At 41.6% G+C, this 14,386-nt stretch overlaps 1 protein-coding gene across 1 annotated transcript in view; it reads right to left on the minus strand.

The window, feature by feature from the left end:
• Nucleotides 1-1,536: 1,536 nt before the first annotated feature.
• Nucleotides 1,537-14,386, minus strand: part of LOC110502710 (1-acyl-sn-glycerol-3-phosphate acyltransferase epsilon) — a 56,404-nt gene continuing 43,554 nt past the window's right edge. The window contains exons 7-8 of the mRNA XM_021580957.3: nucleotides 5,371-5,494; nucleotides 1,537-4,654 (exon numbers count right to left, since the gene is read on the minus strand). Of these exons, the coding sequence (XP_021436632.1) occupies nucleotides 4,429-4,654; nucleotides 5,371-5,494 (350 nt within the window). The 3' untranslated portion in view covers nucleotides 1,537-4,428. The remainder of the gene's footprint in view (nucleotides 4,655-5,370; nucleotides 5,495-14,386) is intronic.

Below are 14,386 nucleotides of genomic sequence, written 5' to 3' on the forward strand. Positions count from 1 at the left end.
GGGTCTAGGGTGACAGGTAAGGTGGAGGTGATATGATCCTTGACTAGTCTCTCAAAGCACTTCATGATGACGGAAGTGAGTGCTACGGGGCGATAGTCGTTTAGCTCAGTTACCTTAGCTTTCTTGGGAACAGGAACAATGGTTGCCCTCTTGAAGCATGTGGGAACAGCAGACAGGGATAGGAATTGATTGAATATGTCCGGAAACACACCAGCCAGCTGGTCTGCGCATGCTCTGAGGACGCGGCTAGGGATGCCGTCTGGGCTGGCAGCCTTGCGATGGTTAACACGTTTAAATGTTTTACTCGCTTTGGCTGAGGTGAAGGAGAGTCCACAGGTTTTGGTAGCTTGTCGTGTCGGTGGCACTGTATTGTCCTCAAAGCGAGCACAGCACAACAAGGTGTGTCCAAAAATGCATTGTATGCCACTGCATAAATTATGTAATATGCCAGGGAGATATGTATACTGTAGCTAAGAAAGGAATACTAACTGTATGTTGTGTAGTAAGATGTTACTAGTCCATGTGCCTCACCTTAATAATTTGGTCCATTAACCTTAATTTCACTTACTGTTCTGACTTGGTGGGGACGTAGCCTATAGCTTGTTTTAGAGAAATGTAATCATCGAATATTGTAAGAGCTGTCATTGTCTGCTTATATGCCCCCTTTATTTATCCTACTTGGTGTAAAGGGAGAACACTAAGAACGGCCCATGTTCTGAATTCTGTCGCTGTACATTTCAAAAGTGCTAAACAAATAGTTATATTGACTATGTCCGTCCTAGCTCGCTTAATTGCTTAAACGAAATTATGAACTGCCTCTTATCCGCTTGTTGTTCCCTTATTCCATAGTTTGTACATCTCAATTTTCATTAGAAACCACATTTGTTTAAACAAGTCATCCATATCAGCTGTTTTTTTTAAAGGCAATAAATGAGGCTGAATTGAACTGTTTCGCTGCCAGATAAGGCTCCGCTGATAGCCAGGTGTAGCAGCGGTAAGATGTTGGGACAGCTTTATGTAGGCCTTTTGTGGACACTGTCAATGTTATAATGCAATTAATGTATTGTTTAGTGGCTTTGCTGGCATGCATCCCACTTATTTTCTTGCCCCACCAAGATTTACATGCTAAAAATCACCACTGCCTATTTGATACATTTGGGTTAACTTGCTCATGTCAAGCAACACATACCAGTTTGTGGAAAGGTCAAAATAACAAGGGATCGTTTTTTGAATGATCGGACAGTGAAACCAAAATAAATTAGTACGTAGCTGGTGAGACTTATTTATTTCCCAATTAATTTGGTGATGCTGAAGCTGGTTTCCCAAGTCGTTCAGAAGGTGCTAACTGCTCATACCGGCGGCACGAGCTAGCTAAACAGATGGCTCTGTAGAGCATCTGTGAAGTCACACCCTCAAGAAGGCTCAACCAATCACCCAACAGGTACTATGTTGACTGATGAATATTCAGGTTATTGACTGCACCCTTCTCATTCAACCAGTTTTCAACCAACTAAAAAGTAAGAAATTCAATCCAAATTATTTTGAATGTCATTCCTTTATTACTAAAGTCTCAAAAACACAAATGAACACAAGCATGCTTGAATCATCACTGAACAAGTTTATGGTTTCTGATCAGGTTCAGTTATGTGCTATAGGGTAAAGGTGAGTACATAAGGTCGAAGTACATAAGTATGTCTCTTTGGCTGCACTGCATTAACAAGTATTAAAGGTCAGGCATAAGAGCAGCACAATCTTCTGAAGGTTCTAAGCAGTGCATTAGATAGTTTTAGAGGGACATTTTCAAATTAACATAAAAAAATAGAAATCTATTCAATCAACATGCAAAGATTATAAACTTCAGAGCCTTCCATTTTCATTCCATATTTGTTTTTAGGAATGTTTGATCTGTAGCGATGGCAGCGGTAGAAGGTCAGTACTACAACATTTCAGCAATACAGTCTATCCATGTACATATCAGAAAATAAACACATTTGACAATTTGAAAGAAAATACCTGAATTTAAAGTAGACTTGAAACAAACTTCAAAGTGAACAATATACCATTGGAACCGAGCTGAATAGTAACATTTGTGATTCTGAACTTTTTATACAAAGCCATTTGGTAGACATTTCGAACAGCACTGCATGTGGGTGCGTTTGGTAGCCAGGATTTATTTTTTGACCAGTGACATACAAAAGCATGATACGTTATCATGCTGTCAAGTAATAACAGAATACAATAGAGACTTGAAGCTTTGCGCCAGTGTATGAAAAAGACATGGACATTGAAGAAAAAAAAACTCCTCTTAGCTTGATGAAACACCAAGAGGTACTTTATTTACCACAAAACATTTAAAATATTAAAACATTACTTTAGAAATTCCACAAGTTTCTCAAAATCAAGTGCTTTAAAACAAAAATATTCCAGCATATACTACTGCCCACCAAAAGCTCATGAACTGTGGCGCAGCGGTCTAAGGCACTGCATCTCAGTGCAAGAGGTGTCACTACAGACCCTAGTTCAATTCCAGGGTGTATTACAACCGGTCGTGATTGGGAGTCCCATAGAGCAGCGCACAATTGGCCCAGTGTCACCCAGGTAGGCCATTAATGTAAATAAGAATTAGTTCTTAACTGACTTGCCTAGTTAAATAAAGGTTAAATAAAATAAAAAAATTAAAAACTGAAGACAGACCAATAAACTGTGGTGTGCAGAACAGTTCAAGTGCTGTCCAGTAGAGGGAGTCCCAGTACAGTCATTACATGGCAAGCCAAGGACTGACTAACTCCTACAGAAGGCATACATTTGTGGACAATTGACAGAATAGTTTCTACAATAATTGTTTTATTATTTACAATCAGCTTGTTTGCTTTTTTAATCAAATTGACAGAATTAAACAAATTGAATGAAGTAACGGTTTAACTGTTTTGTCGTTAAACATTGTTATTAAAGGAAGGATAAGTAAGCGAGGCCTTGGCGTGGCAGTTGCTATTACCACTGCCTAATTAAATCCTTATCGGAAGAGTCCTTTAATAAATAAATAAGCTAAGAATAGAAAAAGTCATGTTTATATTATGAAAAACAATGGAAATAGTATTTTTTTGTTATAGTGATGCATATTATGCAGTTGGCTTTGTATACAAAGAAATATTAATTCTATATGGGGATCCTCTACAGTTGGCCTTCTCAATACAAAGCTATCCATATCCCTTATGTAATCTATAACATGGCATAAAGGAATTGTACACAAAACTTTCTCTGAATAACAAGCTGTACCAACAGAATTTGTTTTAGAAAATCTAATGAAAATGTAGTACACTTGCAATCTTTAGGTCAACTACAAAAGACAATACAATATTGGTTTTTCAGATAGAGCAGACAGGACATTGACCTGATTACAGACGTGTTGCTCCACCTAAAATACCTATTCGATACCCCTGCACTTGTATCTAGTTTGGCAACAATTTGTGGAACTTTTGCAACAACTCAAACAAGTAAAACAAATACAGCAGACACCTTGGAACTTGGCATTAAAAAAAGAGAACATTAAACATGTATGGCTAAGTAACCATCACTAAAGACCTAAACCCTACATCACCCTCATGAACATATCAATCAATTGGATAAACACTAATCACTCTTTTTTAATGAGGACTGAATATTAAATCTATTCTCTAATGCTGGGTTCACATGCTTCTTAGAATAGTAAACTCGAAGCTAGCTTACTGGAAAGCTCAGACTCAGAGTATGATACATGTGTTACATGTGAACTCCCCACTCTTATTTACTACTTGGAAACTCAAAGAACGTTTTTGGATGTTGTAAACTCAGTTCTGAACATTCTGGGAGCTTTTGGAGAGTTTCTATGTCCCGAGATGTCAATAATTCCAAGAGCACATGAGCGCAGCATAACATCTCAAACAGAGAGCTGAACTCTAACTCTAGTCAACTAATGAAAGATTACATCATGTTGAAAAGGGATGCTGGACACTGGACATGCAAAAGTACAGAATTGCCTACATTTATTATGTAACAGGCCTAAAGGGTTTAGGGAAGAAATCTATCGAGTCATACTTTATGGCTGAGATAAAGGGGGAAATTCAAGAAAGAAATATGCCTCATTTCAACATACCCCATTTATATTTTTCTCACCTTATCTGGATGCAAGTTCTGATGCACACAGCAATAGAGCAAGAAACAAGCAGCACAAGAAACAAAACTGCTTCTCTCTCCCAATCTCTCTTACAGCTGTTTAGTTAGGAAATGAGCCATACATTTGGACAGAATTGTAGAAGCCCATAAACCTTAACAGCAACAAGTGCTTTGTTTGAAAAAAAAAAAAAACACACTCACCTGCTTGATGGGTGAGTGAAAGGGCAAGGTCTTTCCATACCCAGAGCAGATGGCATGATGACCACCACAAGCTTCCTACGGACTAACATTCACCCAGAGCCATCCCAACAGAGTCCCATACACCCAGGTTCGGACATAGAGTTTCCTGCCAGACTCCGTCATCAGCATTGGCAGTGTTAGCCCCCCCAAAAATAGCAGCGATGGCAACGTCTTCATAATACTCAGATGGGACCTTTGACCTTCTCCAGGGAATTTGCCTTTTTTGTCTGGATCCTCAGACTCATAGAAAGTAGTCAACATCCTGTGGATAAACAGAAGGTTCATTTTAGAGTTAACACATATCCCCAGTTTGAGTATAAAATTAGCCAATCATACCAATTTATAACTGTAATTGTCAGTTCTAGGTTTGCAAATATTCGCTAATTCCGAGATCTTCCAGAAATTATGGTTGAAAAATTCACGGCATCAAATGAGAATAACCAAGAAGTCCGGACTCCTCCAATCAGATTTTCCCATAAACCTGGATATTCTGTGTGTAACGGATGTGAAATGGCTAGCTTAGTTAGCGGTGCGCGCTAAATAGCATTTCAATCGGTGACGTCACTTGCTCTGAGACCTTGAAGTAGTAGTTCCCCTTGCTCTGCAAGGGCCGCGGCTTTTGTGGAGCGATGGGTAACGATGCTTCGAGGGTGACTGTTGTTGATGTGTGCAGAGGGTCCCTGGTTCGCGCCCGGGTATGGGCGAGGGGACGGTCTAAAGTTATACTGTTACATGTGCACACTTTTATTGTGTAGTCAGGGCACTCATATGATTGAATGAGCAATCAAAACAGACCAGCTCTAGCATCCTTAAAATTAACATTGCAGTCCACCATTTGAAGTGGTGGCAACAGTTCTGATTCATTTTCCTAACATGAACTGAACCTTGGCCTACACGTGGAAATTGTGTATAGCAGGTTGGTCAGTGTCGTAATGTCAGACAGGATTAGAGAGAGGGGGTAAGTAAGAGGATACTCACTGGTCCTTGATCTCAAATCGCTTGTGCAGCCACCCACGGAAAAACACAGACTCCGGAGGAATTTCCTTCATGTCCACACGTTCAAAGTGGATGTGAACTCTTGGAGATTCCTTACACAGGAATTCTATCAAACAGAGAAAACATGAATGAGAGACAGAACAACACGAGGAAGAGCATAGTTAGCCGAAGGCCATGTAGTCAGCCATCAACATCAAAAGTGTGTTCAACAGGTTGTTTATGAGGTTCAGAAGATTATGGATGTGACCCTAAATTCTTCCGTCCTCCAACTCCAAATTAGGCAATTAAGCGACTACAATTTGCACTCAGATGGTTTCCCCCATAATTTCCAAAACACTATAATCTGAGCATAATTTGAATGCCCAGTTTAAGAAACTATAGAATCCTCAAGAGCCCTGCCTGCTGTGTTTCTCTTGCAGGCCCTCAGATTAGCCTATAGGCCTATTCTTAATCATAGCACTTATTTGGCATTTTCATATGACTCAAACAATCAGCCAGATCCACGAGGGCAAAGGAATCATTAAAATCCTTATTGCACACTACTAGCTGGATTGCATAATGAAAACCTCCTGGGATATAAGAAAAGCCAAAGACCCCAAGTCACATCAGGCCAGATCAGCCTTTGCTAAGGCCGCACTCCTAGTCTGCTTCACACTTTTCAGATTACGAACATACCTGTACCGAATCTTTCTCCGTGTTTCTTTGATATCGGTGTTCAAATGTCATGATTTCTCTCTCTCTCCACCTATCATCTTTTGCTTGCTTGTCCAAATACAACCGCATTGAAGGGTTGTAAAGGTTCTCGTATCGTCTCACCAGCTCACACAGACACTCCTCCAAACTGGACAGACAATGGCGCTTAGCAAACCTCAAAATAAACGTCCATCTCTTCGTCTTTATAAGGAATGATACTTCGGGTCTCAATTTCCAGGTAGGAAAAAACTGTGTTGAATGACAGAGCGTATTACAAAGAGTTGCCCCTTTTGTTACGAAAAACGGCATTGCAACACTGCGCTACGCGCCGTCGGCCCTGTTTGCATATTGTCTGTAGACCCGTTTAGAGTTCAGAAATCGACATTTTCCAAAAGCATACCTTCCAAAAATCTGCATTTGAAACAATTTCACCTGCGTTTTATATTGAAAATCGATTGAGCGTCAATCGAGTGCTTCAATTGAGTGATCGGGGCATGCAACTATAGTTTTCTTTCACAGAAAATACATTAGTGCAACACATTTGGCAGAAAATAACTTAATTTTCATCAGATGACAAGAGAAGTGCAATGCTATTTGGCTGGCAGCCACAAAAGAAAATGAAGCAAGGGCATTTTTTGTTGTTGCAAAAACAATGCATGGCCATCACATTTCTAATGCGTATCATAGAAAGAATGTAGCCAATGTTTTGCTAAAAGTAAATCTTGTATTTTACCTGAGAAAAGCAGGCTACATCGAAAAGTACCGGAGAAATGTAGCTACACATCAGTCCAGCACTGATGTCTGCTGATCGAATGCCTGTTCGTGAATGTCGAGCAGAAATTACAATAAAAAGCATTTTAGATCTAGGTTTACAAAACAAAACAAAAATTCTTAAGCGAAAAACACAGAATTCTGCGTTAATCCCGAAGTTTAATTTGCTAGTTATCGACGTAATTGGCTGAATTGAGACGGGGCATTATGTACCGCTAGCGTTCTGCCATCTGAAATCTGTACAGTACAGCTTCCACTGCTATCTTGATTTCCTTGTGTTTTTTCTAATCTGTCTGCTCCTCCCTCCTCTTTTCTGAGCAGAGCAGGCAGGCCCGTTGCCCTAGCAATTCCAGACTCCACACAGTGTGTACACATGCTGCTCCAGGGCCAGTACAGTTCTTCCGTCAAACAAGCATGCATCAACATTTTGTTAATTTGCACAATGTCTCGTTCACATTCAATTGTAAATGTCAAAAAAAAATACATTCGGTAGCTCCTACCTACACTACAGTTCAAAAGTTTGGGATCACTTAGAAATGTCCTTGTTTTTGAAAGAAAATCAAATCTTTTGCCCATTAAAATAACATCAAATTGATCAGAAATACAGTGTAGACATTGTTAATGTTGTAAATGACTATTGTAGCTGGAAACAGCAGATTTATTACAGAGTTTATACATAAGCGTACAGAGGCCCATTATCAGGACCATCACTCCTATGTTCCAATGGCACGTTGTGTTAGCTAATCCAAGTTTATCACTTTAGAAGGCTAATTGATCATTAGAAAACCCTTTTGCAATTATGTTAACACAGCTGAAAATGGTTGTGCTGATTAAAGAAGCAATAAAACTGGCCTTCTTCCCAGGTGGCACAGTGGTCTAAGGCACTGCATTGCAGTGCTAACTGTGCCACCAGAGATTCTGGGTTTGAACCCAGGCTCTGCCGCAGCCGACCGGGAGGCTCATGGGGCGACTCACAATTGGCCCAGCGTCCGGGTTAGGGAGGGTTTGGCCGGCAGGGATATCGTTGTCTCATCGCACACTAGCGACTCCTGTGGCGGACCGGGTGCAGTGCACGCTGACCAGGTCGCTAGGTATAGTGTTTCCACCGACACATTGGTGCAGCTGGCTTCCGGGTTGGATGTGCGCTGTGTCAAGAAGCTTGGTTGGGTTGCATTTCGGAGGACGCATGGCTCTCGACCTTCACCTCTCCCGAGTCCGTACAGGAGTTGCAGCGATGAGACAAGACAGTAACTACTACTAATTGGATACGAAATTGGGGAGAAAAAAATAAAAAAATAAATGTTAACCCCTTTAACTGGCCTTTAGACTAGTTGAGTATCTGGAGCACCAGTTCGAATACAGGCTCAAAATGTCCAGAAACAAATAACTTTCTTCTGAAACTATTATTTTTCTGAGAAATGAAGGCTATTCCATGCAAGAAATTGCCAAGAAACTGAAGATCTCATACAACGCTGTGTAATACTCCCTTCACAGAACAGTGCAAACTGGCTCTAACCAGAATAGAAAGAGGAGTGGGAGGCCCCGGTGCACAACCGAGCAAGAGGACAAATACATTAGTGTCTAGTTTGAGAAAGACACCTCTCCAAGTCCTCAACTGGTAGCTTCATTAAATAGTACCCGCAAAACACCAAACGTCAACAGTGAATAGGTGACTCTCGGGATGCTGGAGTCCTCTGTCCAGTGTTTGTGTTCTTTTGTCCATCTTAATTATTTTATTTTTATTGGTCTGTTATTTTTTTTGCAACCCTGCCTAGAAGGCCAGCATCTCGGAGTCGCCTCTTCACTGTTGACATTGAGCCGATGCCAGATGGTGAGGAAAGGCATCACCTCCGCCACGCTGACCCTCAACACAGGGGTGTGTGCTTAGCCCCCTCCTGTACACCCTGTTCACCCACGACTACGTGGCTACGCACAACTCCAACACCATCATCAAGTTTGCTGACGACTCGATGGTGGTAGGCATGATCACCAACGACGATGAGTCAGCCTGCAGGGAGGTGGTCAGTGACCTGGCAGTGCTGTGCCAGAGCAACAACCTCTCCCTCAAAGTCAGTAAGACCAAGGAGCTGATTGTGGACTACGGGAAATGGGAGGGCGAGTACGGCTCCATCCACATCACCTGTTCTGCCTGCGGCTATGCAACCCTGAACTGTTCACCGGATGTGCTACCTTGTCCCGAACCTGCTGTTTTAGTCTCTCTACCTCTCTCCACTGAATGCTTGGCTATGTAAAGTCAACTGACATTTACTCCTGAGGTGCTGACCTGTGGCACCCTCTACAAACACAAATTATTATTTGAACCTGCTGGTCATCTATGAAGGTTTGAACATCTTGAGGAACAATCTGGCCTTAATGGCCATGTACTCTTATCTCCACCCTGTACAGCCAGAAGAGGACTGGCCACCACTCAGAGCCTTGTCCCTCTACAAGGTTTCTTCCTAGGTTCCTGCCTTTCTAGGGAGTATTTCCTAGCAACTGTGCTTCTACATCTACATTGCTTGCTGTTAGGGGTTTTAGACTGGGTTTCTGTATAAAGCACTCTGTTACATCTGCGGATTTAAAAAGGGCTTCATAAATACATTTGATAACATGGCTGCAGTGGAGCAGGTCAAAAGCTTCAAGTTCCTCGGTGTCCATATCACAAAAAACTTCAAATGGTCAAAACACACAAGATCGCGCCTCTTCCCCATCAGGAGGTTGAAAAAGTTTGGCATGGATTCTCAAATCCTCAAAAAGTTCTACAGCTGTACCATTGAGAACATCTTGACAGGGTGCATCACTGCCTGGTATGGCAATAGCACCGCCCTTGATTGAATGGCTCTACAGAGGGTAGTACGGACAGCCTAGTACATCACTTGGGCCGAGCTCCTTGCCATCCAGGACATCAATATCAGGCGATGTGAAAGGAAGGCTCGGAAAATCGTTAACTCCAACCCCCCAACCCATAGACTATTCTCTCTGCTTCCACATGGCAAGCGGTACCGTTACATCAAGTCTGGCACCAACAGGCTCTTGAACAGCTTACATCCCCAAGGACTAAGACTGAAAAATAGCTACACAGACTGAGTTAACCTTGGATCTTTATTGACCTTTTAGTATTGCACACTCACAGGACCTTACACACACCATCATCTCCTCACTCACACATAATATGCACATACTTTTATACTGACTCTCCACACACGCACACCTACAAGCTGCTGTTACTCTGTTTATCTTATATCCCGATGCCTAGTCACCTTACCCCTATACATATCTACCTCCATCACTCCAGTATCCCTGCACAATGTAAATATGGTATTGGAACTGACCCTGTATATACAATTGAAGTCGGAAGTTTACATACACCGTAGCCAAATACATTTAAACTCAGTTTTTCACTTTTCCTGACATTTAATCCAAGTAAAAATTCCCTGTCAGTTAAGATGACCACTTTATTTTAAGAATGTGAAATGTCAGAATAATAGTAGAGTGATTTATTTCCGCTTTTATTTCTTTCATCACATTCCCAGTGGATCAGAAGTTTACATACACTCAATTTGTATTTGGTAGCATTGCCTTTAAAATTGTTTAACTTGGGTCAAACGTTTTGGATAGCCTTCCACAAGCTTCCCACATCAAGTTGGGTGAATTTTGGCCCATTCCTCCTGAGAGCTGGTGTAACAGAGTCAGGATTGTAGGCCCCCTTGCTCGCACACTAATTCAGTTCTGATCACAAATTCTCTAGGATCGAGATCAGGGCTTTGTGATTCCCACTCTAATACCATGACTTTGTCCTCAAGCCATTTTGCCACAACTTTGGAAGTATGTGTGGGGTCATTGTTCATTTGGAAGACCCATTTGCGACCAAGCTTTAACTTCATGACTGATGTATGGAGATGTTGCTTCAATATATCCACATAATTTCCTAGTGATGCCATCTATTTTGTGAAGTGCACCAGTCCCTCCTGCAGCACATCAGAATCTTCTAAAGCCATAACATCAGTTTCAGGAATTTTCCAAGCTGTTTAAAGGCACAGTCAACTTAGTGTATGTAAACTTCTAAGCCACTGGAATTGTGATACAGTGAAATAATGTGTCTGTAAACAATTGTTGGAAAAATTACTTGTCAAGCAAGAAGTAGATGTCCTAATAGACTTGCCAAAACCATAGTTTGTTAACAAGAAATTTGTGGAGTTGAACAATTAGTTTTAATGACTCCAACCTAAGTGTATGTAAACTTCCGACCTCAACTATGTGTGTGTGTATACATACACAAACATATACACACATACAGTACCAGTCAAAAGTTGTCACCTAGTCATTCCAGTTTTTTTTCCTTTACTATTTTCTACATTGAAGAATAGTGAATACATCAAAACTAAAATACATATGGTATCATGTAGTAACCAAAAAAAGTGTTAAATCAAAATACATTTGATAATTGAGATTCTTTAAAGTAGCCACCCTTTGCCTCGATGGCAGCTTTGCACACTTAGTAAATAGTCCAAATAAATTAAAACCCTTGAATAAGTAAGTGTCCAAACTCTTGACTGGTACTGTATATAAATACATAAAATGCTGCCAGCTGATTCCTGATTTCGACAGGCTGAGAAATGCTGCCTGCCAGTCTGTCTCATCCTGAAACGTTCATTACATTACAGCTGGAGATCGAATTTGAATACTGAAACAATCTTGCAAATGTCAGAGGCAGACAGCAAGGTTTATTTTAACCGCCGCTGTTGAAAACTAAATATTTGTCTAAATGAAATGTGAGATGATGTCTAGATGCTTTTTACAGTGGAGATCAAGTTAATAAAATGGGGTTTTAGGCTGGGTTTCTGTACAGCACTTTGTGACATCAGCTGATGTAAGAAGGGCTTTATAAATACAATTGCCTGGCTGGACTGATGAGCCAGTGGATTGCAAAGTCAGATGGAGGTAAATAGGCATTTTAATGCCGTAGATTTGGCTGGTGGTAACTTGTGGAATAAACACGGGCTGGAATGCGGTTTTAACCAATCAGCATTCAGGATCAGAACCACCTTTATAAAAGAGTAAAAATACCAGGAAATCTGCGCCAAGTGATTTTAATTTAAGAAATCTGTTCAAGTATTCCCATACATAATTCAAAGACACGTTAACGTATACAAATGTAAGCAAGGTTTGAAATTATTGTGTTAGTCAAATATATGTTTGGGCTTCTTGGTCAATTTTCAGTCAACAAATGATTTGTAATTATATTGGAGAGAAATGGTGAGGATACAGCACAAAATCCCAGCGGATGGTGGCTGTATTACATACAGTGCCTTGTGAAAGTATTCGGCCCCCTTGAACTTTGCGACCTTTTGCCACATTTCAGGCTTCAAACATAAAGATATAAAACTGTATTTTTTTGTGAAGAATCAACAACAAGTGGGACACAATCATGAAGTGGAACGACATTTATTGGATATTTCAAACTTTTTTAACAAATCAAAAGCTGAAAAATTGGCCGTGCAAAATTATTCAGCCCCTTTACTTTCAGTGCAGCAAACTCTCTCCAGAAGTTCAGTGAGGATCTCTGAATGATCCAATGTTGACCTAAATGACTAATGATGATAAATACAATCCACCTGTGTGTAATCAAGTCTCCGTATAAATGCACCTGCACTGTGATAGTCTCAGAGGTCCGTTAAAAGCGCAGAGAGCATCATGAAGAACAAGGAACACACCAGGCAGGTCCGAGATACTGTTGTGAAGAAGTTTAAAGCCGGATTTGGATACAAAAAGATTTCCCAAGCTTTAAACATCCCAAGGAGCACTGTGCAAGCGATAATATTGAAATGGAAGGAGTATCAGACCACTGTAAATCTACCAAGACCTGGCCGTCCCTCTAAACTTTCAGCTCATACAAGGAGAAGACTGATCAGAGATGCAGCCAAGAGGCCCATGATCACTCTGGATGAACTGCAGAGATCTACAGCTGAGGTGGGAGACTCTGTCCATAGGACAACAATCAGTCGTATATTGCACAAATCTGGCCTTTATGGAAGAGTGGCAAGAAGAAAGCCATTTCTTAAAGATATCCATAAAAAGTGTTGTTTAAAGTTTGCCACAAGCCACCTGGGAGACACACCAAACATGTGGAAGAAGGTGCTCTGGTCAGATGAAACCAAAACTGAACTTTTTGGCAACAATGCAAAACGTTATGTTTGGCGTAAAAGCAACACAGCTGAACACACCATCCCCACTGTCAAACATGGTGGTGGCAGCATCATGGTTTGGGCCTGCTTTTCTTCAGCAGGGACAGGGAAGATGGTTAAAATTGATGGGAAGATGGATGGAGCCAAATACAGGACCATTCTGGAAGAAAACCTGATGGAGTCTGCAAAAGACCTGAGACTGGGACGGAGATTTGTCTTCCAACAAGACAATGATCCAAAACATAAAGCAAAATCTACAATGGAATGGTTCAAAAATAAACATATCCAGGTGTTAGAATGGCCAAGTCAAAGTCCAGACCTGAATCCAATCGAGAATCTGTGGAAAGAACTGAAAACTGCTGTTCACAAATGCTCTCCATCCAACCTCACTGAGCTCGAGCTGTTTTGCAAGGAGGAATGGGAAAACATTTCAGTCTCTCGATGTGCAAAACTGATAGAGACATACCCCAAGAGACTTACAGCTGTAATCACAGCAAAAGGTGGCGCTACAAAGTATTAACTTAAGGGGGCTGAATAATTTTGCACGGCCAATTTTTCAGTTTTTGATTTGTTAAAAAAGTTTGAAATATCCAATAAATGTCGTTGCACTTCATGATTGTGTTGATTCTTCACAAAAAAATACAGTTTTATATCTTTATGTTTGAAGCCTGAAATGTGGCAAAAGGTCGCAAAGTTCAAGGGGGCCGAATACTTTCGCAAGGCACTGTATATATATACTGTGGGGGCTGTGCGGCCCCCCAAAGAAATGCCACCCCACACCATGACTGACCCACCGCCAAACCGGTCATGCTGGAGGATGTTGCAGGCAGCAGAACGTTCTCCACGGTGTCTCCAGACTGTCACGTCTGTCACATGTGCTCAGTGTGAACCTGCTGTCATCTGTGAAGAGCACGGGGTGCCAGTGGCGAATTTGCCAATCTTGGTGTTCTCTGGCAAATGCCAAACGTCCTGCACGGTGTTGGGCTGTAAGCACAACCCCCACCTGTGGACGTCGGGCCCTCATACCACCCTCACAGAGTCTTTTTCTGACCGTTTGAGCAGACACATGCACATTTGTGGCCTGCTGGAGGTCATTTTGCAGGGCTCTGGCAGTGCTCCTCCTTGCACAAAGGCGGAGGTAGCGGTCCTGCTGCTGGGTTGTTGCCCTCCTACGGCCTCCACGTCTCCTGATGTACTGGCCTGTCTCCTGGTAGCGCCTCCATGCTCTGGACACTACGCTGACAGACACATCTCGCATTGATGTGCCATCCTGGATGAGCTGCACTACCTGAGCCACTTGTGTGGGTTGTAGACTCCGTCTCATGCTACCACTAGATTGAAAGCACCGC

Source organism: Oncorhynchus mykiss, chromosome 23 (genome assembly GCF_057628025.1).
Source record: "Oncorhynchus mykiss isolate SJ-2025 chromosome 23, ASM5762802v1, whole genome shotgun sequence".
Classification (NCBI taxonomy): domain Eukaryota; kingdom Metazoa; phylum Chordata; class Actinopteri; order Salmoniformes; family Salmonidae; genus Oncorhynchus; species Oncorhynchus mykiss.